This window comes from Oryzias melastigma, linkage group LG15, assembly GCF_002922805.2.
Source record: "Oryzias melastigma strain HK-1 linkage group LG15, ASM292280v2, whole genome shotgun sequence".
NCBI classification, from domain to species: Eukaryota; Metazoa; Chordata; class Actinopteri; order Beloniformes; family Adrianichthyidae; genus Oryzias; species Oryzias melastigma.
This window is the reverse complement of record NC_050526.1, coordinates 16,324,153-16,351,951: the sequence shown is the minus strand read 5'-3', so window position 1 is coordinate 16,351,951 and position 27,799 is coordinate 16,324,153. Positions and strand designations below refer to the sequence as shown.

Here is a 27,799-nt window from a genome sequence, read left to right as displayed (position 1 = left end):
ACTCCACTCAGAGGGGGCGCTTATGAGGACGTACCTGCAGACAGAGTCACAGCTTGAACAGGCTGGACCTGGACACCTGAGAGTCACAGGTGTGTGAGGCTCACTTCAGATCTCCGATGAGGCTCTGGACGCGACCGAACTTAAAAGCCTGCTGCGCCGTGTAGCGGTCGAACTGGAAACGGCCGTGCACGTCTCTGTGGCGCAGGTGGTCCACGAAGGTTCTGATGATGGTGGTCATCAGGTTTTCCTCCACCATCAGCATCCGGCCCTGCAGACCAACGACCACAACCTCGTCAGAACCAAGGTCAGGACCGTCCAATCAACTCTTGACCTTAAAAGTCCAATTTAGATCAGATTTCACACAAACAGAACACTGTGAAACAGCAGCAGGAAGTTGAGGGATTCTCAGAGCCGGATTGGCTGACGCTCATCAACACCAGCAGAAGAAAACCTGTAAATCTATTCAAACCCGCGATGACATCATGAGACCGTCCACAGCCAGCCGTGATGTCATTAGAGGCGGGGCCGGCAGCGGGGACTCACCAGCGACGGGACGGTGAACATTTGCACCGACAGGTCTGTGATGGAGAACTCACGGTCGTGGTCGTCCTTCACGTAGTCGTTCTGCAGGTGCTCGTAGTTCTGGCATCAGGAGGGGGAGGGGGGACACAGAAAAAGAGGGAGGAGTGTGACGGGCCGGTACTCACCACGGTGGGCACGGTGAAGAGCTGGACCGACAGTGAGGTCACTGACACCACGCGCTCATGGTCATCCTCCAGAAAATCTGTCTGCAGGCTTCTGTAGTTCTGGAGGGGCGACATTTCACCCCCAGATCAGAAGCCTGCTGACAGCCTCACACTGTCAGAGGGTGGAGGGGGGGTCCAAAACGAGGACGATGACCGGAGCTTCAGTCATCAGCTTTTAACAGCTGCTCCTCTGAAGGACACGAGAACCGCTCCACCTCAAAGACTTCTGCTCGAGTCAGACTTCCATGTCAGTCGGCTTCAGTTTACCACAACAAAGATGTGTGTGTGTGGGGGGGGGGTCTTTCTGGCAACTGCCATTGACTGTATGTGAGAACTGGACTGCAATAATCATATTACCTCGGCAATCTATGATATTTAACTATTTTTAAAATAAAGATAGATTTTTATTTTCTTCAAAAACTTTTTTTGAACAATTTAAAACACAATCTGTTAATTTAATGCCCTCTCCATCGTTAAAATAAAATTAGCAACTGATATGAATGTCTTTACAATAATAAAAAAAAAATAAGGAAAAAAATAAACTAGTTGAGAACTAAAATGCAGACTATATCAAATGACCATCTCACTTCAAAGAACAAAAAATGTGGGAAAAAAATTATAATCACTTTACATTTTAGGTCAGTTAATTTATTATTATTGAGACATAATATTAATGTCCAGCCTGTTAATCTTTGTTTATTGTTCATTATGTTACAATACTGGTATCCATATTAATTTCCCTCCTTTTATTCAAATTTCTTGCACTTTTCTTTGATAATCAACACTTTAGTCACGTGCTTCACCTGTGTACTGTTAGCATACACACCTGTTGGATCAATAACGCCGCTAGACGTCTCATTTGGACGGTCAGACGCTACACGCCTCTCCGCTAGAACCTGGTGTATTTTAGCGCGGTGTTTGGACAGGTTACCGCTGTTATCACGCCTACAATCCGTGATTGTGTTACATTAGAAACAGCGAGCGCCGTCTGCGTCTACTTTAGAATAATACAGACACAGCTTGGACATGTTCGCTCGCAGCCGCTCTGCCGCCTGGTGGGAGCGCACGAGGAGCCCCGCCCCTCCCCTCTGCATATGGAAAAGCAGTGGCATGCACCCTGTGTTCACGCTGTAGCCGCATAGAAACATATCCGGGATTTAATGTCTAAAATTATTTAGGCTAAAAACGTATCTGTCCGGTAAAAATTGATGACGGTTTTGCAACAGCATCCTTACACTTACATTGTTGGGCTCACGAAAAGCGCCCCCTGGTGGACTTTTTTTTTGTATCATTTTAAGACATCGATTGAGGGAAAGGGAGGACCGGTAATCATTCGTGAGCTGAAATATCGTGATAGTTCACCATACCGATATTTTGTCCCAGCTCTAATCAGTATAACTCACCATCTCAATCAGATAATACCTCCTATTCAAATGTTGGCCCCCACCTCACTCTTTATAAGGGCTCCCCAGGGCTCAGTATTGGGGTCCATCAGTTTGTTTACTTGGGTTCTTCTGCCACTACTATGAAGGTGAAACTTAAAGGGTAACCAAACACCAAATCCACTTTTATTGGCTGTTGACCTCTATAAATGGAGCTTTAAAAGTACTGTCTGTTGGTCATTGCCAATTGTTTTTCTAATTAAAATAAACTTCTTTAATTCATGAAAATATGGTCTAAATCCATCTGTGTGCTGCCCCCTAAAAGTTGAAGTATTACAGTTGAATTTTGTGATTGGTCAACTGGTCTTAGTCCCAGAAGTTTGACATCTTCATGCTTTGCAGCTCCAGTATAAAAGCTCCACCCATCTTTGATTCTGTAGCGGTCGGTTGTTAGCTTTAGCATTAACTGTCAATCATAGATATAAGCCACAACTCCGCTGCTCAGTCCAGCTCCACTAGCCCCGCCCCCTTTTTAAAAAGAAAATTCAAATCTGGGCAGAGAATGGAGTCAGCCTCCAACTGACCTGTTTGGTTACCCTTTAAATATTCTGATGGTACTGCAGAACCAGAAATCAGACTTCCTCTCTGGCATTCTTTAATAATCAAACCTTCAACTTGGTTCTAAATACTTTACTTCTCACTAATCTGGAACTAAATTATATCAATGAAGATCATCAAACTTCCTTTAAGGTTCTGTTTCGATAGGACTTCTAGAAATTACCCTCAAGTATGCTGGCCACACACTCCTCTCAGGTAACTTACCTTGGCAAACTGGATGGCAAAGATCTTCTTGAACTTGAGGTCCATGAGGACGCTGTTCATGAGCAGCTGATGGTAGATGTTTCTCGCTCCTGCAGCGACAGAGATTACAGGAAAGCTTAGTGTGGGAGGGGCTTTCAGTGCAACAAAACTCTGACGAGGAAGCTCACCTTTCCACATCCTGGAGTCGTTGAGCATCAAGCGATCCACCAGCGAGGAGTTCTCGCCCTCTGGGCCTTGCTGCAGACCCACCTGGCAAAGAATCCTCCTGAGACCATCTGAAATACGACCGACAGTGACGAGAAGGCGGGCGGATCGAACGAAGGGCTAAAAACAGAGACGTACCGGAGTACTTGATGATCTGTCCCAACCACTTGAGAGTCTTCAGAGCGAAACACTGATGAGCCACAACCGACGAGTGCATCACCTGGACTCTCAGGGGTTTGGACTGCCGGCTTTTGTTCCTCTGAATCAGGGAGGCGGAGTCTCTCAATTTGCACAGATTTTAGATTAAATATGACGACAACAAATACTCACCACGATGACGGATTTGGCCTGCTCACAAAACTGAAAGTCTCCAAACCGAACCGACTTCCTGCCCTGAAACAGAACATCATGACCACACTGGTTTGATGCCGTTTGTTTCTGTGTTTTTAAGAGTTCGTGTGCAGTACTGACTTCTCTGTCGACGGCGGTGGCGAAGCTGAGCGCCTCCTTGTGGCTGCAGCTGACAGCCTTCTGCAGTGTGTAGATCACCTGCTCGTAGGTGTGGACCTCGTCGTTAAAGACCACGCAGAAGTAGGTGTCCGCTCGCTCCCTGCACACACAAAACTGATCCAATTAAAATCAGGTTGATTATGACGTATAATGACAAGCATAAGCTCAAAACTGCATTTCTGATTCAAATCCTTGTGAATCAAAAGTTTTATTTGAAAAATTAGCCTATTTGTGAAATAAAAAATACACTGAGGGGGCTACAAGCTCCCAGCTGTGAGCTGTGATTATCTTCACCAGAATATCAGGATTTTTTTTGCCGCTTCTGAGTCCGTTGATGCCGTTTCTCCATGCGGGGCATAGAGAAAGGAGAGGGGGCTGGTGTTGTGCCAAGATATGCATCATCTGCCAGAATTTGTTTCCACTGTCACAACACGACTTCAGGCATCATATTTTGCCCCAAAAAGTGTAAAAAGAAGGTAGATATTTATGATACAGCAGAAATAGCACATTTTCCATATTTCCTACACAACAAACGGGGGCACAGATTCTGTCAGCCCGCCAAAATCCCCAAAAATTTGCAGTAAAAGCAACAACTGGTTTTTAATTGTCCATTGTTAAATGCTTCCATAAAAAAGTCACTTTCACAAATAGTGTTTCATATTTTGAATTAGCCAAGCAAAGATTTTTTTTTTTAAACACAAAATCTGTCTGTTTTTGTAGAAATATGACAATAAACTCCCAAAAATCCCAGAATAAAGTATATTGTAAACATTATTTTTATGCTCTTTGGAACAAAATATGAGTGTTATGAAACAAATCAACGATTTGGTGCAACAGGGGGTTCAAAATCTGGCAGGGGATACATATTTAAGCACAACACTGGCATGCTTTTCATCTACACCGCAGCCCTCCTTCAGATGCAAAGGTTTCATACAAGCGTCTTGAGTTGTCGGACGAATCGAAGAAGTCACGAGACTGCAAGAAAAAATCTGTGAATACGTGAAACTGCGAATAAGCAGGGGAACGCTGTAATGGGACGCTGCGTTGACACCGATGTGATTCATGCATCAGTTTCAAAACTACAAAACCAGAGTTCTAAAATCAGGACTCTGGAGAGGACGACACGTCAACCAATCAGGGACATGGCGTCACGTGATAAATGACGCCGTCAGCAGGTGGAGTTCAAATCCAACACAAGGAGAATCTGATTGTTCTCCACTTGAATTTCTTATTTTCCTCAAGACAATAATAAAGACGATCCCCTAATTTTATTCTGATTTTTTTCCTTTCTCTAATTCGGAAGCCGTTCTCGCAGCAGGAGTGAAGCTCGCCGTACCAGGAGAGTCTCGGAATGATCCAGACATGGAGAGGCGTTTACAGATTATTTAAAAAAAAAATAAAAGTGAACCTGATCTCCCAATATCATACTTGTCATGGAAAATAAGATGTACACTGCTCCATGTAGCGATCAGACTAAAACTTATCACAGTAGCTCCTCCCACATTTGTCCTCGGAATCAAACTTTTGTTTTGGAAAGCAGCAAATTTGACAAGTGAACTGTGTTTGGTGTTAACCCAGAATTACAGTTTCAGTGAAAACGAACTAAAGCGGGGGTCCCCAACGACGGCCCACGGGCCGGATCTGGCCCTCCTCCATATTTGGCCCGGCCCCCCAAACTATTTTGGCTAAATTAGACATTTTTCAATTTTTAAGGCTATTTTTGAGTTTAGCCAACATTTCAGCAACATGCTAGCTGTTTTGGCTAATTTAGGCTTTTCTATTAGTTTTTTAAGCTGTTCTGGAGTTTAGCTAATAATTCAGTGAAATGCTAGCTCTTTTGGCTAACTTAGGTTTTTTTTTGTTTTTTTAGGCTATTTTTGAGTTTAGCTAATATTTGAGCTACATGCCAGCTGTTTCAGCTGATTTTGGCTGTTTTATATTTTTAGGCTAATTTGGTGTTTAGCTAACTTTTAGCTTTATGCTAGCTGTTTTAGCTAAATTAGAAAAGTTTCCATTTTTTGGGCTAATATGGCATTTAGCTAATATTTCAGCTACATGTAGCTGTTCTGGCTAATCTAGAATTTTTTGCCTAATCTAGCAATTTGCTAACATTTTAGCTAGCTATCAGCTTCAGCGTTTTCAGCCATCAGCTTTAATGTTTTAGCTATTAATTCAAGCATCTTCAGCTATTAATCTATCGCAGGTAATGTAATCTATACATCTAGTTTTTACATTTTTTTCTATGAAGATTACAGAAATGAATCATTTAAAATTTGGCTTTCTGGAAAACTGTAAATCTTTACGTTTAGGCTGTGATTGTTACACTTTTTCCATGGCCCCGGCCCCCCAAACAGAGAAGAAAACAGTTATGTGGCCCTCACAAGAACAAGCTTGGGGACCTCTGAACTAAAGAACCAAACGCATGAGAAGATGCTTCTCATGACCCCCCCAGCACATACGGTGGCTCCAGGCCTGCAGGAAGCTGATCCTCCTGCTCCCAGGTCAGCAGGTCCACAGCGTACTTCAGGATGATGAAGAAGACTCTGTAGGCCCGGGTAATCAGGTCGGGCGGCAGCTGAGCCACGGGGTCCTGAAAACACAGCGGTGGTTTCACAGGTCACCTCACTGTTCGCCATCCCAGCGCCGGCGGCAGCAGCTCACTTCCTCACCTCCTCTGTGTGTCCGTCCACACGAGCGTGCTTCTGACACCAGGGGGCGTTCTTCCAGGCTTCGGTGTCGCCGCAGTCGCAGAACCCGCCTCCTCCTGACGTGGTCATCTGCAGGACACAGTACAGGTTCTGACTCAGCTTTGAGTTCTCTCCAAAGGTGTTTATGCGGCAGCACTCACTCTGTATCGGTGCTGCCGGTGCGCGCTCTCCAGGAAACACTGCATGCACAGAACGCAGGTGGGGTCCGCCGCACACTCCCTGAAACACAAACGCACAAACTCACACCGGCGCCGCCGCCTCAGCGGGAACAACAGGTAACCCACTCACCTGCAGGAGTACGTCGGCTCCCCGACTTTGAAGACATGGCCGCACAGCGCCGATGGACAGTTGTTCTCCTGCAGCAGGGCCAGGCCGGACGCCGGGTCCTCCCCCAGCAGGAGCCACTCCAGAGGAGCCAGCAGGAGGAGCTGACAGGCAAGCTCCTCCTTCTGCTCCTCCCTGCTGTTGCCCTCGCCCCGCCCCAAAAAGATCCGGGGCACATAGGCGGCCAGGTGATGGTACAACTCCTGCTGCAGGTCGGCTGAAGCCCACCAGCACTGAGGAAGAGGAGGGAGGAGAGTTTGACTGACAGGAGACAACCAGACATTTATGTGAAAGAAAAAAAGACGGGTGAGTGACATCTTTATTGTATGATGTCATTTAAATTATATTATGGGATGTTTAGTGGGAGGAATCAAAAAGTTATGGATCCATTTGGAGTGAAACAATAAAAAAAGAATAGAAATTATATGCAGAAATTATGTCACTCTAGATCACGTGTCAAAGTCAAGGCCCGGGGGCCGGATCCGGCCCTGCGGATCGTTTTATTTTATTATTAATGACCCGATGTTATCTTGCGCTCATTTCCAACTTGTATAATTTTGACAAAATATATTTTTTTGGAGAGTAAAATACTGAAAGTTATTTAAGGTTTAAGTTGATTTATTCTGGAATAATATTCCTGCCTTTTTATTATTCATAATTACGTTCAAAAGTTACAGTTTAAAAGTTTTAAAATTTGGCATTCTGCTAGCTTTTTGGACTATTTTGGCATTTACTAAGATTTTTGGGGTATTTATTTTGGAGTTTAGTTAATATTTCAGCTACATGCTAGCTGTTTTGGCTAATTTAGACTTTTCTGTTTTTTAGGCTAATTTAGCATCTAGCTAATATTTTAGCTGGTTATCAGCTTCAGTGTTTTAATCTATCAATTTCAGCATCGGGCTGCACGGTGGCGCAGTGGTTAGCGCTCTTGCCTCACAGCGAGAAGGCCCCGGTTCGACTCCCGGCTGGGACCTTTCTGTGTGGAGTTTGCATGTTCTCCCCGTGCATGCGTGGGTTTTCACCGGGGACTCCGGCTTCCTCCCACCGTCCAAAAACATGCTTCATAGGTGAATTGGTGACTCTAAATTGCCCCTAGGTGTGACTGTGAGAGTGAATGTGTGTGCTTGAGGCCCTGCGACAGACTGGAGACCTGTCCAGGGTCAACCCCGCCTTCGCCCATCAGTAGCCGGGATAGGCTCCAGCACCCCCACGACCCCGAAAGGGACAAAGCGGTCAAGAAAATGGATGGATGAATTTCAGCATCTTCAGCAGTCAAATTCAGCTTCCAGCATTCACACAAGCATTATCACAGGTAATGCTATATATTTAGTTCATAATTATGTTAAAACGTTTCAGTTTTAAAAATGTAGTTTGTTGAATAAATGTTTTTCCTGTTCGGCCCGTGACCTGAGGTGTGTTTGGGATTTTGGCCCCCTGTGCGATTGAGTTTGACACTCCTGTTCTAGATGAAAAATTAATGAAACAATTAAGAAATTCTGAGTTAAAGTTACAAAAAACTTCATGCGAGGATAAATAAAGAACACCAGAGTGGGAGGAGTCACTCAGTCCAGGTGTTATATACAGTCGATGGCTCCCGTTCTTATATTTTTCATTTTAATATTGGCTCAACCAAACAACCATGACCATGCACACATCATAGGTTTTAGACACAAAAGATGTGATGCATTTTTAGGTTAAGTCTGCAGCCTTTAATGCTTAAAGAGCCATTTGGTCCAATTTCTTACAGACCAAAACCCAACGAGAGCCACTTTATTTACCAAATTATTCTTTTATTTATGTTTTTGTGACACTATTGCCATTTATTTTTTAAAATGTAGCTTTAAACTTTTACAATCGTTGAATTATAAAAGTGTTATATTCCTTTAATATTACAAATTTACTTATTTTGCTGGTGGCAGCATAAAAGTTCATTTTAAAATATAAAACACTATCAAATCAGATCCTCCTGCTGCAGCAGATTTACTTAAGCTAAGAATGAGAAAAAGTCAAAGATTAATTTTTTTATCATTGTGACTTTTTTCTTCATAAACAACATTGGTGTGAATTTCGGCTTTTTATCAAAAATGTATACATATAATTGCAATTAAATTATTTAAGAATCCCGTCTCTCAACAGCAACTAAGCACTGTTGAGCAGAAAGAAGACTGCAGATAAAAACATAACGAGACTTTAAGATCAGTACTTTGAGGCTAAATAAATCTTTTTTACAACTCCAAAATTAATTTAAATAATTACATTTTAAAAAATCAATTTAAAATAATAATACTAAAAAAATTTAGGCTCTAATTTAGTAAATTAAATATAGTTGAAAAAACAAATAACAGAACCATTTAAAAATGTTAGTTATAAGCTACCTGGTCAACACTAAGCTGCTAAAAGTCACCAGATCAGAGACAATAACTTCAGTGAACACCTGAAGATAACTAGCCTGGAAAGCAACAACCAAACCGGCATTAACTAACCTGGTCAGCAGTAACCATCTCAGTAACTTAGAGTTAGTCTTACATATCTCTAGCAATACCTTCAGGTATCACTAACCGATTAAGCTGTAACCTGGGTTGCACTAACCTGTGGTGGTTAGCAATTACTTGCTTAAACGTGAACTGGACAAAAGTAACGACATCAGCACTAACCTGGACAACAGTTACCTGGTCAACAGTAACCATAAAACACTACCTGACTGATGGCTAATCTAGTTTGAAGTTACATGGTCAACAGTAACCAGACACTTCTGGCTGAGGACTAACCTGGTTACGGTTATCAGGATCAACATTAACCTGGCCATCAGTAAAAGATACAAACTGAAGACTAACCTGGTTAGATCAATATCGCTCTGATTTAAACCTGGTAAACAATAACCAAATAAAAACTACCTGCCACAGGACTGACCTGTTTAGCTTTGTTGTGGTTAACAGTAACCAGGTCAACGATCTTCAAATTCAACACTACCTGGATAAGAACTAACCTGGTTAGCTCTGTTTTGGTCGAAATTAACCTAGTCCACTTTAACCAGAACAAAACTGGCTGAAGACTAACCTGGTTAGTGTTATTTGGGTCAGCATTTGGGTCAGCATTAACCAGATCAACACTACCTGGGTGAGAGTTAACCTGGTTAATGTTATTTGGTAACTAAATCGACACTACCTTGGTGAAAGCTAACCTTAGCTTAGCCTTAACTTAGTTTAACCACAGCGCCACCTGGGGGTGAACAGGTGATCGTAACAACAACCAGCTGCTGTTTTTGTACACAAGCCCGTCAGCCGCTTGACAGTCAGCTGTAATGAAACCGCTCGAGCTCCGGTGGAGCCGCGAAGGCTCGTCGCTCGCTCCTAAACCCGCTGTAACACGAAACGCGCCGTTGCGGGGCGAGCATTAGCTCGGAGCGCCTACATGTCCAGTCTGAGGGAGAAAAACGGCAGCCGACGGCCGACAACTGTGACGTCACAACGTTCCAGAACCGAGCCGGACCTGACCCGGTTCCACCCGGGGGCGGAGAGGAGCTCCAGCAGAGGCTTACCGCCGCCGTGTCCCGAGCAGAAAAGCTGACGAACTCGGAACACAGATCTTTCGGTGGTTCTTGATTTGTCTGGGCCACCGCCATCTTTCCCTTGAAGAGGAGCCCGGAAGCGGAAATGCTTAACCTGGGGGCGGGGCGGACAGGCTGCTGGACTCGTTTTAAGCCCTCGGGCTTTAAATAAATAAATACACTTTATTAAATAAATAATAATAATTAACAAATAAATAAAATTTACTAAAAATAAATAAATAAACTTTATTAATTTAAAACCTAATTTTGTGGCTCTAGCTTACAAACTGGGGGGTGTAATATTTTTGTAATATTTAATCAATTTAACTATATAAAATATATATATTTTTATAACATTTGATAGATATGTAATATAATATTATTTTGTTTTTGTCATAATAATTAATAAATAAATAACTCAATGAAACTGACTCAAGACTTCCTGCAAAAAATAATGAAACTAAAAAAGTTTTAAATTCTTTTTGCTGCCAAGGTTACTATTACAATTACTCATCCCAGAGGTATGATGTTCATTTCACACTAGTTGATGTTGTAATTATAAGATTTTGTTTTTTTTCTTTCCCAATCTTCTCTTATTGTACACTAAATCGGCCGAATGCTTGTGTATCTGTATCTTTCTTTTTTATTGATTGCTTTATTAATTGTTAAAAGGGGCAGACAAAATACGTTTACAACTCAAGTTTATATTGTATGCTTTTAATAATGAATAAAAATGAAAATAGAAAAAAAAGGTTTCCAAAATGGCTGCCTATTTGTTTTACTATTTTCTTTATACCCAACACAGACAGACATTCACTGTAAGTGATGGTAATGCTGACATAATTGGGGTTAAACGACTGATCAATTAATCGACTATTATCCTTACGATCCAGATCGATCTGTTTGAGGAAAGTTCTTATTTGAATTGACCTATAGCATTACTATCACACAACTGTTTCAAAATGAAATCAATCGATTATAATAAAAATTGTGAATTACCATTTGGACTGAGGAATTTAGAATGGGTGGTAGAAAAGTGTCAGGTGTGGATTTAATGGATTTGTCATTTATTCTTGTTTACTTGTTTGTTTGTTTGTTTGTTTGTTTGTTTGTTTGTTTCTTTGTACACATGTTTAATTTAGACTTGATTATCTTGCAAGAAATACAAGGAATCTGGAAAACTTCACCTGCACTGTTCAGTACCAGGTATTTATCTCTGAGTCACACTGGTTAAAGTTTTGGATGAAGATGTAGGTCAGTGAATCGGCGAGTTTCAAATGAACTGATGTCAAATAGGAATCATATCAGCAACGACAAACTATTATTTGAATCGAATCATTGTTTAAATGAATCGTTACAGACCTATGAAATACTTAAAGTGAGGAATGAAGGGCTACAGTGCAAAAGTGAGACACCACACTACTTAGACACAAATGTGATGCATGTTCTCTTCTTTAGAAGTCGTCACAGAGAATCCTCCTCCATCTGATTTGATCTTTCTCACACCAACCATCTTCATGTCGTTACAAGTCCATGAACCTCCTCTTTTGAATTCCTCTTGGTTTCTCTCCTGGTAACTCCTACTCTCACATCCTGTTACCAACATCATCATCATTGTTCCTCCTCTCAAACCATTCCCATCCTTATCTCCAAAACACCTCAAAGGAGTCAAACACATGTAATTATGAGTGCATCTATTTTTTTGTTTTGATATGTTAAACATAATGGAGGTTTCATTTCATGCAGATCCATAACTGTCTTTGTTTTCCTGGTCTGAGCTGGACTCTGGATCAGAACCGTACAGCTGGATAGCTCGGACATCGCTCGCCGTTATTGTTGCACCAGTAATGTTGGGTTGGGGGTGTGAGGGGCTGTAAGCTAGCAGGAGAATGTGTAAACAGAAATATAATAGAACATTTTTTATGAACTCATGCTGCTCTGCAGAAACTATGTCCTAGAAAATGACAGGTTTTTAGATTTTGGCTAAAAACTCCATTATCATAGCTAAAAGATCACTGAGAATCCTTTGAAGTTAGATCAAAGGATGATCAGAGGAAAACTTTAACCTTGTGCATTTCTGAAAAACTTGTCTTGACATTTGAAATATGCATCATTCTAATAACTTCTCCTGAATTACATTTTATTTAAGAAAAGTCTCTGTGGTCGTTGCTCTTTTGCAAAGCTGAAAAAATCAAAGCCTGGAACAAGGACACTTTGTTTTGTTGTAACAAAACTTCTATTAGCAAGAATTCTGATGGAACAAGTCTTATTTATAGGTCCAATAACAAGTACAGCTCACACTGAAGTCTTTTTGACCCTTCCAATCCCCCGTTTGAGCCTCCGTGGAATTAGAGGGGCACATAAGGGCAGCTGATTAAAGCAAAACCATCATCTAATCCAGCTCTCACTTTACCGGGATCTGGTCTTAGCTGCAGGGAGGTCCACATGTAAGCTTGTTGCCTCTTTTATGTTCATTTTACTGTTTAATGCGTGTAACATCATAAAATCCTGAGATAAACGACATTTTTCACAAGCCAACTTCTGAATCTCCTGCAGTTCACCAAAGAAATGTGAGCTGCACACAGTGAACCCTGGCTGTGCTTGAAATAAGTGACATCACACTTAACATTGTGGGAGGAGTCGGGAAGTGGAGCTTCTCATTAAGATTGTGATGCTTTCAAGCTTTTTCTGTTCCTGGTTGTTGATTTTGATTTAATTCCCAATGAAAGTGATAATTTCTCATCTAAAAACCATAACAGTTAGGGTTAGGATCCTGTTCCAGATACGAGTAATCACTCATTTAATAATATTTAGTATTTTGGGCAAAAAAACCTTCTCAAAATTTGACCCCGTGGAGGCGGGGTCATTCAGGCACAGGTCTGGAAGTCGATGACTCCGAGTCAAGTTTAATTTCTATGCAAAAAACGTGATATTTTTCAAACGGTAGTGTTCATCTGCTCCTGATTCTCAATGATTTAAATGAAGAAATACTCAGAAATGTAATTTTGAGCTTAATTTACTTTACATAAGTCCTCCATCATCAGAAAAAGACACAAAAACATGTTGGAAACACTAAAAACGTGGTTTCATGGAAGCGGCTCTTCATTCAAAGTCCGTCCTCTTCTGAACCAGGTTCTGCACCAACATCCGCAGTTCCTTCAGCTCTTCTCGGATGGCTTGAAGTTCTTGCTTGTGAAGCTTCTGGTTCTCCTCGTTCTGATCCATCAGCTCTTGTTGGGTCAGGTCCTGGCCCAGAATTTTTGGGTTCTGGTTGGGAAGTCTCTGGTTTTGCTGTTCCAACTGATCCCTGGTAGAGAAAGTCAACGTTACACAACTTTCTAACATTTCAAGTGGAACATTATGGATAGTCGGATCTCACCTCGAAGGTTCTGCTCCAGTGTCCCTCTTCAGAACCAGAATCTGGTCCAAAGTCTCCTACAAGACATAAATGCAGCATCTTAACATCAAGATCTCAAAGAAGAAGACGATAAGCCGTGCACACATACTTTGATCTGCGTCTTGATGTCTTTAGCTTCATAGTGATATCCAGAGACGGACGTGAGGCCGGCAGCCAATGGCGAGCAGTATTTGGAAATGTACTGTTCATCGTAGAAGCGACGGAGGAAAGTCATGGCGCCCACCTGCAGGACCACGGCGGCCTGCTGCATCACAGCGTTAGCCTGCGAGTTATCGTGCACCCTGACAAACACAAAGGTGAAGCTGATCAGCAGCTCTGAGGTTTGGTTGTAGGTGCAGCAGTGGACGATTATTTAAAGATGTAAAGCAAACAAAATACTCTTAAAATAAACTCTAATATTCACAGTCAGCCAGTAAAGAGTAGCCAGGATGGCGATGATGTGGTTCCTCCTTACAAGAACCCGAGCAGCACCGTTCTGGACCAGCTGAACAGATCTAAGTACGTTTCGGAAGAACTTTGCCAACCACGCCCACATTCCTAATATGGTCATATTCTGTTTCATATTGTTTTTCCAGCTCTAATCAGGGATCAACATATTACATTTTCACAATATTCCGTTAAAAAGTGTGCGAGTAATAGGAGAAAGCCACATTTGTGAGCTCACCACACTAACGCCGTTCAAAGTCTACAACTTCTAATTCCAACATTTTTGTCCTAATTGGTTCCCAATGATGCCCTAGAAGTTAGGAAATGATTGATGCAAATCCCTAAGATGAGTCTTCGTTTGTAGCTAGCACCAAAGGGGCTTTTTTCTTAAAATTCAAGATGGCGGGGTCTTCCTGAGGTCAAAGGTCAACAAAACTTCTGTGATGGTTGTAGACTTAAGCTGGTGGCATGTGTGCAAAATTTCGTGAAAATCATACAAACAAAAGTGTTGTTTTAACATTGTGTGAAAACGAGAAAATCTAAAAATTTCCCTCTTTGCCACAAAATGGCCGCCGAGCAGCCATCCCATAATAATTTCAAAACTTCTTTTGGATATCTCCAACACGGGTGTTTTGGTTTCGTTTCTGGATTTAGAATTTTTTTTCGGCTCCATTAGCATTATTTACGGTTTTGGTCGCCGTGATGTCATCGTCTTGAGGGGGGAGGGGCATTCACCTCGCCCAAAATTCATTTTCATCAGATACTAGGTGTGTGCAAATTTTGGTGAGTTTTTGCCCATCTGACAAGTATCAAATTTTACTCAGAAGTGGAGACATTTTCAAACAATCTGGTCATCACAGTCAGCGACCGCTGCGAACTGTAATAAAATAGAGTCTGTCAATCGTAAGGTCAATCGTCCGTCAATACGTCAGTCCAGGTCTTAGTCTATGAACCCGTCCAAGACCTGGTTCTGGTGTTGGTCTACGTGGTGATGTAGATCCGGATGTCTGACCTTTGAAATGTGTCTGTCAGTAGTGCAATCAGCAGGTTGACACACAGGATGGAGGAAGCAGCCAGGAACGTTCCGCACAGCAGAGGAGCCATAACGTCATCCACCGTTACCATGGCAGCGTACTCATACTCGTCCACCAGAGTGATCCGGTACAGGCTGAAGAGCAAGCCTGAAACCGTCTTCATGCTGGGAACTGAGGACGAGCCTGCGAAGAATGTGTTTAAAGCAATGCTAGTAACAGCAGCGTAACTGGTAAAAGTTCTCAGAAAGATGGAGGCTTCTGACCTCCGAATATGATCCAGAAGCTGCAGGCGTACGGGATGAAGATCTCCGCGTACAGGAACAGGAAACACATCACGTCCCCTATGATATTTCCCAACATGACGATGAAAGGTCCCATGAGCCTGGAGAACAGAACCAACAACCACGTGACGGAACAACAGTTGGAGCATCAGTCCAAGAAACCAGACCGTCGGACCAGCTGGTGGAGTTCATGGTGGATTCATCTGGTCCACCTTATTCAGGACCTACAGAACCTCTTACTGTAGTTTTGGAAATGATTGTCGACTTTATGTCAGAGGAACTTGAGTTTAAACTCCCCGACTGCCATCAAAAGACGAACGGCACAAATATTTCTAAAGAGTCCCAATAAACGAACGTCGTTAATCATTCTGGACCAGGTAGTTCTACATTTCCTGTAACAGGAAGAAACCAGAACCAGAACCTAAACCGGCCTTAAGTCCAAATGACTCTATATCGTTGTGTTTCAGAAATCTAACTTTGTGTCCGAACCTGAAGGCTCTGACGTGCTTCATGAGTCGCAGCCAGAGGAAAATGATGGACACGGCGAAGAGCCGCAGACTGAGCGCGTGCAGATGGTCGGAGGGGTGGAAAACGTCCGTCATGTGGACGCAGAAGGACGCCGCCAGCAGACAGTACACCAGCCAATCAAAGACGTTCCTGCAGAAGAAGTCCAGCGCTCACACATCACTAAACATGTCAGAGAGAGTAGAGCAGGATGTTGTCGTACCACACATCCCGGCTGTAACTTCCTCTCATCCTACGAACCTTCGTGATCTGATCCAGAAGGAAACATTTCTCCTGGATGGACACAGAAAACCTTTCAACAAAAGTAATCATCACAACTGCATTAAAAATGCTAACCTGAGTAAAATCCTTATTTGGCAATAGTTAATAGTCGATTAATCACCGATTATTCTTTCCGATTACTCAACAAAACAGGTCATGCACAAACTGGATGTAAAGCACACATCTTAACGTTTAACCATCTTCAAACTAGATATATAGCATTACCTGTGATAATAATAGTGTGAAGATGCTAGTGATGATAGCTGAACATGCTAAAAATGCTGACATTAATAGCTGAAAATGCTGAAGCTGATAGCTAGCTACATTGTTTGTTAAATGCCAAATTAGCCTAAAAAACGGAAAAAAAACTAAGTTAGACCAAATAGCTAGCATGCAGCCGATGCAGCCGAAATATTAGCTAAACTCCAAGATAGCCTAAACAACAAAAAAGCCTAAATTTCTCAAAAAAAAAGCTAGCATGTAGCTTAAATATTAGCTAAACTCCAAATTATCCCAAAAAACCTTAATAAATGTCAAAATAGTCCATAAAGATAGCAGAAGCTCATTATAACTTTTAACTTTACTACACTCTGACTACATATAATATAAAGTAACGACTAATCGACTATCAAATTAATCGTCAACTATTTTAATAGTCGATTTATCGTTGATTAGTCGACCAATTGTGGCGGCTCTATTTGGCAAATTACAGAGCAGTTTACAGAATTTCAAAATGACAGATTCACACCCAAAGCATCAATGAGACCTTCTGATCCGAGTTCTGGAGATTACATTCTTTCATAAAAGCCTTTATAATCATAAAAAGTTGTGAAAACCAAGAAAAAAATTATTGATTTTTATTTTATCAAAACAAAAGAGAGAAAATCGAGAAAAACTACTTTTAATTTTGAAAATGTGTTTGTTTTATTCAAAATAAATGTACTACAATTCTGTATTGTGTGACAATCAGAAATAATTTCTAAAAGTGAATCACATCAGACGTTGGTTTGAATCACATCACTGCTTTTCTTGCTGGAGTCACATGAATGCAGACACGCAGAACCATGAAACATGTGGTTTCATGGTTTTATTCCAAAATATTCTGCTGCCATTGCAAGCTGATGATTCAGGTACAAATGTGTTGTCTTTCAATGATAGTCTGGTCTTCGAACAGCCATAAAAAAGTTAAGAGGCCCAGAAGTTCAGTTACAACAGCGGTGCTGTCCAGGGTGCTGAAATAAACATCAGCAGCTTTGCCAATGTGTTGGAATAAAAACAATCAATAACTGTAAAGTTAATACAACTTTCAATATTTTACTCCATAAAATATATTTTGTCAAAATTATACAAGTTAGAAATAAGCTCAAGATAACATCGGACCATTAATAACAATAAAATAAAATGATCTGGAGGGCCGCATAGAATTACCCGGAGGGCCGGATCCGGCCCCCGGGCCTTGGCTTTGACACTACACTACTCTACATTAATTGATAACTGCTTCCTTTGGAGCCTCTGCACCTTTAGGATCTCTGGCATCCTCTCAGGTCAGGTGATAAGCTAAAGAGACAAGACTTTTTCTGTCTTTTCCTACAACATCTCACCTGTAACTCTTACCTGTGGCCACATAGGATGAGAACAGTCCAGGTCGTCCCCGAGGCGACGCTCCATCCAGCGCTGCCTGAGCTGCAGCCTCCTCCTGGAGCGCAGGATGTCCTGCACCTCCCTGAAGACCTCCTCCGCGGTCAGCAGGAGCGCCAGCGCCACCAGGAGAACACGCCACCAATCCTGAGACAAAAACAAAGACACGTGAGGGTCACCTAGACAGAGGAGGACAGTGGAGTCAGGTGAGAAGCACGAGGATACATACAGGTGAGTGGGGGGAAGGGACAGGTCACCTGGGGAAAGACGTAGCGGTCCGGCCCATCGCGGTGGACAGACACAGAGACGGCAGCTGTTGTCCAGGTGACGTTAAACAGGAAGTTTAGGATGAGTAGAAGCCACGCCCCAAACCTGAAAGGAGAGCAGGTGAGTCACACAGAAGGAGGAGGAGTTTTTAGGGATTGTGGGACATGAAGAAGAAAGGAGACAACTTGATGGAGAAGGATCTGTGTTAGCTTCAGTTTGGACGTGAACATGCAGGTTTAGAGTAAACTATTCCTAATGGAGGATTACCTTTGCAGCCTCCATTATTGCCTCCATTAAAACATGTTTACATTAAAACTAATGATCACACAGTTCTTAAGGCAAAGTTTTGCTTGTGAAATCTTCATCTTCAGGGAGTTATCGAAGTTATTTCCTTGATTTGATATTTTTAACCCCTAATTTTAATAGAAAAAATACAGAATTTTTTTTTTTATATAATTGCAAAACATTTAGGCATGACAGAGTTCTGCCCCGTCCATGTATGACCGAGTACACCACAACCAATCATTCTCCAGCACACTAACCATTGGAAAGTAAACAAATTCAACCAACCTGCCATAGAGTTTCCATTTGATCTGAATCAGCTTGATGAAAACTGGATTCATGATGAGGTCCAGCTTCCCTTCCTGAACCACCTCTTCCAGCTGTGGAGAAACACGTTCATGGTTTGACCATTTAGGGGTGTCTGTCTGCTGGTCCCTCAGTCTGTTTGTCTACGGGTTTGTCAACACATCAGTCTGTCTGGCTGTCTCTTTCTGATTCATTGACTGCATGTGGGAACTGGAACGAGTGAGTGTGACGTCATCCACAGAAAATGGCTCCAACTTAATGAAATGAATTCAGTCACCTTATGTACACTGCCATGTTGGAACCAGAAATTCTTAGAGAGAAGTCATTGGTCTCAGTCAGTCTGAGTCATTGACTGTATATCGAGAACTGGATGAAGTGAGTGTGACGTCATCTATAGACAATGGCTTCAACCCCAATTAAGTGAATCAAGTCACCTCACAGACTCTGCCATGTTGACTGTATATAGAGAACTGGACAGAGTGAGGGTGATGTCACCCATAGAAAAAGGCTCCAACCCGAAAGAAGTAAATTCAGTCACCTTACAGAGACCGCCAAGTTGTCAGTAGGCAGTGATTGATCCGAGTCGGTCTGAGTCATTGACTGTATATGGAGAACTGGACGAAGTGAGTGTGACGTCATCCATAGAAAATACATTTCCTCTGGCTCCAGCAAAATTAAGCCAATTCAGTCGCTGTTTAACCCCAATATGGTGCCCCCATTTGAAGTATGTCGACAGTGATTGGTCAGAGTCAGTCTGTGGCTTCTGATTGGTCAGTTTATAACTTGAACTACAGAAAAAAATACCCTTAAAAAAAGAGGATTATCAAGAAGATGTTAAATAAAACTTATCAGATCAAAAACGGTTCTTCTGACCAATAGAATGACTGAGTAATAGCTGTAGGTTTCTCTATAGAAGTCTATGGAATTTTGGCTTCTTGGAGCCACTTCCTGTTTAGAACGCCAGGGGGGCTCCTCAGTCCAGTTCTCATGTACAGTCAATGGTCTGAGTGGATATTAATGAGTCTTTTTGTGTATTTGTGTCTGTTGTTTCTCTAGATCTGTTTGTCTGTCTGTGACTGTCTACCTGTCTGTCTGTCTGTCTGTCTGTCTGTCTGTCTGCCTGACTTCCTGTCTATGAGCTGATTGTTCACACTTACTGCAGAAGGCGGCCCATAATTCCCGTCACCTGCAGCACACACAAGGAAAACACAATTGTTTCATTCTCAGTCCGGCTGTCAGCAGATCTGAAGATGGATTTGATGATCACTTTAATTCCCTTTTTTAAATAAAGTGTGATGAACAGAACCGATACCTTGCGGGTCGTCTTCGGGGAACTCTGGTTCTGGTTCCAGCAGGTTCAGGTAGAAATACTGCTGCCTGCTCACTTTGTCCGTCACGTGGAACTGCTGAAGCGCCAGATGAGCCTGAAACCCACACGCATGTGAATAAACCTCCACAGTTTACCTTCATGACCTGCTCGGAAGTGGGCGGGGTTTATTTACAACAGGACTCATTTGTCCAATCAGAGCGGTTATACAGAGCTGTCCGTCAGAGTCCTTCACTCCTGCCTCTGCTCCCAGCTCCAGCAGGACCCTCGCTGCCTCACTGCGCTCTGAAAGCAAAAAGACGTCAATCTTCACGCCGTGGAAGGGTCAGAGGTCAAGCGTTCACTAGGGATGTACCCATGTTTGCTGCCAGGTGTAAAGGAGTCCTGTTTTTGTAATCTGTGCAGCTGCTGGAGGCGCCGGCCTGCAGCAGCAGTCTGATGGCGCCGACGGCATCGTTCTTTGCGGCGTAGTGGAGCGGCGTTTGGCGGTCCAAAAGGGTCCGAGCGTCTACGTCAGCTGGAGGGGACAAACATGTCAACCAGTGAGTTTGGACCGCTTTCATGACTGATCTTATCTGATGAACTTTTGTCAAACATGAAGGCTAGGTGCTTCATGCTTGACCCCACTGACCTTTTCGGCTTATCAGGAACTGGACCATGTCCTGGTAGTCCAGAGCAGAGGCTACATGCAGAGCGGTGACTCCATACTGGTCAGAGCAGAGCAGGTCGGCGCCCCGGTCCAAAAAGAATCGCATCACGTCCACGCTCCACAACCTGCAAATCTGAAGCAGCACAGACGGCAGCTGGAGTCGGACTGTTCTGTCATAAAAGGCCGTGTCACAGAGCCGCTACACACAACTGGTTTTTCACAGAAGTGATTCAGATCTTTCGTGATTCATAAGAGTTCCTCGCATTTGTCATTCATCGATGTGCGCAGATGTCCGTCGAGGGTTTTGGTTTTCTAGCTTTTCAAAGTTTTTGGCCAGTTGAGAATTACATAATTTGTGTGAATTTTATGTAGTTTATTAGCAATTATTATCTTACGTAATGGTGTGTGAATCTTGAAGGATACATACGCAAATCTGTGGCTTTAATTACGGTGCCATGCATGTCTAACGCAGGAGTGTCAAACTGAATCACAAAAGGACCAAAATCCAAAACACACCTACGGTCGCGGGCCGAACAGGATAAACATTTATTAAACACTCTAAAACTACATTTTTAAAACATTAAAACTGTAACTTTTTAACATAATTGTGAACTAGATATATAACATTACCTGTGATAGTGCTAGTGTAAATGCTGTAAGATGAATTTGACTGCTGAAGATGCTGAAGCTGATAGTTAAAAATGCTGAAGTTGATAGCAAGCCAAAAAATTAGCTAGATGCCAAATTGGCCTAAAAAACAAAACGAAAAAAACAACACTTAGGTTAGCTCAAGCAGCTAGAATATAGATAAAGTAAATTGCTAAACTTCAAAATCGACCAAAAAATTGAAAAAAAGCCTTTAATTAGGCAAAACAGCTAGCATGTAGCTAAAATATAAGCCAAAGTCCAAAACATCTGAAAAAAAATGAAAAAAGCCTAAATTACCCAAAACAGCTAGCATCTAGCTGAAATATTAGCTAAGCTACAAAACATCCTAAAAAATGTTTAAAAAAAAAACTAAATTAGCCAAAGCATCATAAAACAAAGCATCCCGAGGGCCTACGACAGGAGCTGTCCATGGTGCTGACGCCATGTGACCTCTGCCCTGAGCTCCGATGTCAAAGTGAAGAAATTCAACGACGTGCGTGTTCTTGGCATGTTTTATTCGTACTTCTTCCAGGTTTTACGTGGTTCATTCGTGATACATCTGTGAAAATTGCACATAAAAAAAAAAAAAAAACGTTTCTCAAGTTTTCATATTTTTTCTCCGATCACCAATTTCCATCCATGCAATATGGGGAACATGTCCGTAGTCGCTGTGTGACACGGCCTTAAACAATCATGCATTGAAACAAACCGTTCTGACCTCATGTAGGACTGTCTGTCCGTATCTGTCTGAGCTGTTTGGGTCTGCACCATCTGAGATCAGTCCATCCAGGAACTGGAGATCAACCTGAGCACACAAACAAACACACAGACTCAAGGTTGTCTTCAGAGTCTCAACTTAACAGGAACAACACTTTAAAATGAGAACATCAGTCACTCACAAACTTTTAAGTGACGTTTTTGAACATGCATGTAAATAATAATCATAACTAGATCATTACCTGCGTTAATGCTAGTGTGAATGCGTACGCTGAATGTGGCTGCTGAAGATGTTGAAACTGATAGCTAGCTAAAAATTTTAAAGCTGATAACTGAAAATGTTTAAACCGATAGCAACTAAAAATGCTTATCCAAAAGCTTGCTAAAGCATTAGTAAATGCCAAATTAGCCGTGATTAACTGGGATAAAAATGCTATTTTTGCCAAAACAGCTAGCATAATGCTAAAATAATAGCTAAACTCTAAATTAGAATTAAAAAATTGAAAATTTTCTAATTTTGCCAGTATTTTAGCATTTTGTCTAAATTAGCCAAAACAGCTACCATGTTCCTGTAATAAAGGCTAAATTACCCTGAAACCCAGTAGATGCTGAACATTTTAAACTTCAAATGGTGTTTCTAGCTGAAAAGGTGCAGAAGTTCTCAAGTTTCAAAGTGCACGAAACTTTTGAAGGATTTGAGCAATTTTGTAATTTTTAACATGTTATTGTGGCATTTTTCTGATGATGGCGACATATAGAAATAAAATTGTTGGGAATCAGGAGCAGACAAAAAAAGCTTGTAGCTGTGATGTAGAAACTTCAATTGGCGGGCCTTGAGCTCCGCCCCATTCTTCACTTACAGACAAACAGATCCATGTTTTCCTCGTCTGAGCAGGAATCTGGATCAGAACTGTACGACTGGAAAGCTCCAGTATTGATCACCATTTTTGTTGAACCGGAGATGTCAGGTTGGGGTTGTGAAGGCCGTGTCACACTGTCGCTACGTAGGATCAGTGCATATCGCACCAATGAAACCGTATCATACAAATACGTGGGAGAAAAGTTATGGTCTTTTACGTGAAATTTTTCACAAGGTCCACGAGAAGGGTCCGGCGTGCGTCCAGACTCAGCCATCAAGGCTACGTGGGCCACATATGGTTTAAAGTGGGCAGAATATGTGGGCCCCAATTGGGTGTGTCTGCAAAATTGTGCACAGTGTTGGTGTGATACGGCCTTGAGGGGCTGTAAGCTGTATAAACAGATGGATGATGGGAAGTAGGGCCAGGCTTAATCTGCATCACAGTCTCGCCCACAACTCAGAGGTAAACTTCTAATGAACTCCTGCCGCTCTGCAGAAACTCATCATAATTAATAGACCATTGAGAACTATTCTAAAAAAGATCAAAAGATGACTGGAATGTGACTTTAAGCAGTCTCTACTGTCATGAGGTAAAAATGTTCTGTTGAACTATTCCGTGTGTTACCTAGTTAGGGTTACCTGGTCAGTGTCCTGGTTGGTAGCAGCGAGCTGTCTAAAATGGTCCAGCAGTGTTTTATTCAAAAACTGTTTTTTGTTGTTGGTGTCAATCTCATCTCTCTGCACTCCACCCCCCTCGTCTTCAGCCAGACCTCTGTATTTAGTCTCAACCTGAACTCCTGAAAAGTCGAGTCAATTAGAGGCCATTAAACAGGAAGGAAATGGGTCGATCAAAATGGTCAAATTATCTTTTAGTCACCTGCAAGCTTTCCCCTTTGCTTCCAGCGGCCTTGTGAGTACAATGTCCATTGAGATGTCCCTTCGGAGTCTTTGAATCTGGACTCTGAAGAACCGGGCTGGACCTGAGAGCAGTTGCAGACATTGATGGTCTTCCATGAGGATGTGAACACTAGACGAGTACCTTACTCAAAGACACTTCAGCATTGATGCTATGATACAACCATAGACCATGGACCATAGATCATAGATCATTTGCCATGGACCACAGACTATAGAACATAGACCCTCAGACATAGACCTGATGGTCTGTGTCCGTGAACCGGGTTGGACCTGAGAGCAGTTGCAGACCTTGATGGTCTTCCATGAGGATGTGAACACTAGATGAGTACCTTACTCATAGACACTTCAGCAGTGATGCTATGATAAAACCATAGACCATGGACCATAGTCTATAGACCATGGATTATAGACCGTGGACCACAGACCATAGACCACAGACCATAGACCACAGACCATAGACCGTGGACCACAGACCATAGACCATAGACCATAGACCATATACCTTCAGACATAGACCTGATGGTCCATGGCCATTCTACTCAGGCTTGTTGGAACGTCTCACCATGACACAACTGTTTGTTGATCAGAATCTATCAGACTCACCTGTGGTCTGTAGTTTTCTCTCCTCCTCAGTTCCAGTCCTGGATTAGGACTGACGGAGGTTCCTCTCTCCATCCTGGTCAGTCTCAGACGGGACCAGTTCTTTATTAGATTTGCAGAAACTTGCTGGTAAAGCCGAGGAGACAGAGCTTCTGCGACATGATTTGAACAAAACTAGTTATAAACACAGTCGTCAGCTGAAGCTCCTCGGCTCAAAGGTTGATGGCGTATCTTATCAGTGGGTGGGGGGTGGTGGTTCAGGTCAGGGTTGGTTTACATAAAGCACGAGACAAGAGCCTTTAATAATAAACAGTTTCTCCTAAGATTGTTTTCTTGAATTGTGAAGAAGTGATCTGGCTTTGAAAGTCAGACCCCCCATGGGTCAGGAGGTTACTGAACACCAGATAAGTACTTGAATCAGTCAATTAAATCTGACATTAATTATGTCTTTCAGGGGAAGACCCAGGACACGCTGGAGAGACTACGTCTCTTGGCTGGCCTGGGAACGCCTCGGGGTCCCCCCAGAGGAGCTGGAGGAAGTGGCCGGGGAGAGGGAAGATCTTTGCTTAGACTGCTGCCCCCACGACCCAGTCCCAGAAGAAGATGGATGGATAAACAGTTGTTGAGATTAGATCTGCTCCTTTCTAACCTAGAAGACCCGTGAGAACATCTGGGGGTACAGTCCAAAAGTGAACCTCCTGACTGATTCTGTTGTTTTTGATCATTCCTTTCAGGACGAGAAAATAAAGAAGCAGAACTTTCAGGAAGTCTTCCCAATAAGATTTGCCAAGAAAACATGTTTGAGTCTATAAAAACTGTTGGGTGACAGAGAACTGAGACTTCTTTCTTGACTGCATTTGGAACACACTGCTTATAAAACAAGAAAAAAATGTATACAATATGGTAAATATTGCTTAAAATAACAAAAATTATCTGCCACCAGAACAAGAAAATTTGTCTTGTCAAGACTTTTCAAAACAAGTGAAAATATCTTACCTCATAGGAATCAGAAATATTTTAGAATTAGTATATTTTTACTCATATCAAGCTCATTTTGACGAAGATAAATATAATTTTTATGATTAATTTTCTCAAACTGTTCAAACTTATTCTTTAATTAGGATTTTGCTAGGAAGGTTATCTTAGCATTACGCTAACCTAGGGATCTGTTTCTTGAAACCAGTTAAATGTACTAAAACAATAGTGCTTTTCTATTCTTCGAAAAGAATAAAAAACAGTTGTTAGCACTATTCTTTTCTCACTGTGCATTAAAATGTTCTTGAAATTCTTGATTTAAGGCAAAAGTCCTGTGATGATCTTGGCCAAACAAATCCCACAGGCTTGAATGAAGATAATGTTACTGTAGTAACTGTTGAGATTCTAGTTTCAAGTGTGTTTTCACTCATAATAGGTAATAAAATCTTAGTAACAAGCTTTAATATCTTATTGAGATAATTAAGTTCCAAAACTCTTAAAATAAGGGATATTATCTTATAAAATCTAGTAAGTGAGAAGAATGATCTTACCATTAAAAAATAAGCATGTATATTCTTGTTTTGAGATAATTTATCTCACTTAGATTCAACTTTTTGCAGTTTACTGAAAAGATCTTCTGTTTTATTCTCGAATGAACAAACCTCTGAGCAGAAATCCGATTCCAGCAAAATTCTTGTGTTGAGTTCATTTTTTTCTCAAGACCATCACAACCTGGTGCTACCACAAAGGGAACAGGGGGATTCCATGCTCGGGAGTACCAGTTCTAAGTGCGATATAAGAGGCAACAACAGAACTTTCAAACTGAATTGCTAGTGAGACAGTTTGGAGATGTGGAGACTGGAGGTTGAAGCTATGAAAGACGCCTAAAGGAGGACCAAAGAGGAGGTCCATGGATGCAGACCAGGAGAACATGAGTCGTTGGTGTGAATGAGGAGGGTGCAGAGGGTAGAACTGTCATGTGTCTGCCTGACTCCATGCTGTCAGGAACTGGTTGTTGAAGACCCAAACCCAGGAGACCAGGTGATTCCCTAAAGGCAGCACCCAGATAATAAAGATCAAGTCCTGAGTGGGACAACCCAAAATGACCAGAAACAAAGTTCAAAGGTAGCAGTGGATCCAAGAAATCATAAAATCTAGAAACATGGACGCCACAACACAGATACAGATCAGGGTGTACACATTATCACACACTAATCTGCGTGTACGATCAGGAGAAGGGGCGTGGTCACTCGGATAGACCTGAAAGGTTGGTCGACCTGGAGCTTTTTTGGTGCCTTTTAATACAAAGTTGAAATCAAAACCTTAAAATGACCTAATTCTTTCTAACATATTTTGGCAGCAGAAAGAATCACAATGAAGAATATCAACCTTTGACTTCATCGTTTAAGTTTATTTGTGAAGAAACTCTCAGGCGCCACACAAAACAAATACGTTTCCTTCCAGTTTCTGTTCCTGCTTTGATTGTAAGTCGCGGGGTTACTGGAGTCAATCGAAGGGTAAATTTCAGGCTGCTGGTTTACAAATGCACCTACGGGGGAATTCAGAGTCACCAATCGACCTGTGAGGACTGTTTTTGTGGGGTGGGAAACCTGAAAACCCATGAACGAATGGGGAGGAGCCAGCTGGGATTCAAACCACGACCCTCTTGCCGCAAGGCGACCAGTACCCCACCGTGCCGTCCAACAAACGTTCACCAGAAGCACATATCGGTGCTGACTGGTGTCTCAACGTTGGTTTTGTAGAATGACTCCATCAGAAGAGCAGGTCTCTGCAGCGCCCCCTACAGGACAGCTGGTCCTCTCATCCAAACCAGTGGTTCCCCATGCACTCCCTGTTCCAGGGAACGCCACAGAGCCAGCACCAGTCCGCCTGGCACAGAGCACAGTGCATGTGCATGCAGCCGCCTGCAGGGGGAGACAGCAGCTGTAGTTAGTCCGACTCATCCCAGCCAGCAAAGCCAAGTGGCCCATTTGGTTTAAGGGGGCAGAAAATGGGTTTGCCCACATTAGCTTAAGTGGACACTCAGTGGGTAAGCTAGCTATGCTATCCAGACGACTGGTGGACAGCGGAGCTGGCTAGCTCATTTCAGCGGAGTATGCTAGCTTGCTGCAGAGGAACTCACTAGCATGTTACCAAGGAGCTTGCTAGCATGCTACAGCAGAGCTTGCTAGCTCACTACAGCATAGCTCGCTAGCATGCTACAGTAGAGCTTGTTAGCCTGCTGCATTGGAGCTCTCTTCAGAGGAGCTCGCTTGAATGCTACAGAGGATCTCACCAGCTCGCTAGCATGCTACGCTGTCCACCGGGCAGCTGGCTAGCATAGCAAGCTAACCCACTGAATCCACACTTAAAACAATGTGGGCAAACACAGATGGGGCCACTACAGAAACTGGGGCCACATTTT

The 27,799-nt window shown here is 42.4% G+C and overlaps 2 protein-coding genes across 3 annotated transcripts in view; both read right to left on the bottom strand.

Moving 5' to 3' along the window:
* The window catches only part of ubr2 (ubiquitin protein ligase E3 component n-recognin 2), a gene marked incomplete at its 3' end in the record, with an annotated part of 31,370 nt that extends 21,001 nt beyond the window's left edge, over window positions 1-10,369 (bottom strand). Inside the window, 12 exon segments of one of the 2 annotated variants that reach the window (XM_024296512.2) lie at window positions 105-268; window positions 708-806; window positions 2,951-3,039; window positions 3,118-3,225; window positions 3,293-3,413; window positions 3,485-3,547; window positions 3,626-3,764; window positions 6,124-6,254; window positions 6,334-6,441; window positions 6,513-6,591; window positions 6,661-6,929; window positions 10,235-10,369. In XM_024296512.2, the coding sequence (XP_024152280.1) occupies window positions 105-268; window positions 708-806; window positions 2,951-3,039; window positions 3,118-3,225; window positions 3,293-3,413; window positions 3,485-3,547; window positions 3,626-3,764; window positions 6,124-6,254; window positions 6,334-6,441; window positions 6,513-6,591; window positions 6,661-6,929; window positions 10,235-10,318 (1,454 nt within the window). 2 annotated transcript variants of the gene reach the window in all.
* A 2,874-nt stretch (window positions 10,370-13,243) lies between these two features.
* On the bottom strand, window positions 13,244-25,176 carry LOC112161427 (transient receptor potential channel pyrexia). Its single transcript, XM_024296515.2, has 19 exons — window positions 24,403-25,176; window positions 23,759-23,861; window positions 23,521-23,678; window positions 22,024-22,110; window positions 20,640-20,790; window positions 20,364-20,525; window positions 20,184-20,293; window positions 19,994-20,105; window positions 19,839-19,867; window positions 18,664-18,755; window positions 18,084-18,198; window positions 17,803-17,973; window positions 16,130-16,200; window positions 15,892-16,059; window positions 15,385-15,503; window positions 15,100-15,304; window positions 13,750-13,942; window positions 13,623-13,678; window positions 13,244-13,550 (listed from the first exon to the last, which is right to left on the bottom strand). The coding sequence occupies exons 1-19, from the start codon at window positions 24,472-24,474 to the stop codon at window positions 13,346-13,348; spliced, it is 2,379 nt and encodes a 792-aa protein (XP_024152283.1). The 5' UTR covers window positions 24,475-25,176; the 3' UTR covers window positions 13,244-13,345.
* Window positions 25,177-27,799: the final 2,623 nt, after the last annotated feature.

Bases quoted from the DNA above. Each gene is read 5' to 3' on its own strand.
- LOC112161427 (XM_024296515.2), bottom strand. From the start codon at position 24,474: ATGGAGAGAGGAACCTCCGTCAGTCCTAATCCAGGACTGGAACTGAGG. The intron at 18,756-19,838 runs GTAAGTGTGAAC...GTTTCTCCACAG, and splicing joins ATTATGGGCCGCCTTCTGCA to CTGGAAGAGGTGGTTCAGGA. The intron at 18,199-18,663 runs GTTGGTTGAATT...CTCTCCTTTCAG, and splicing joins AAATGGAAACTCTATGGCAG to GTTTGGGGCGTGGCTTCTAC.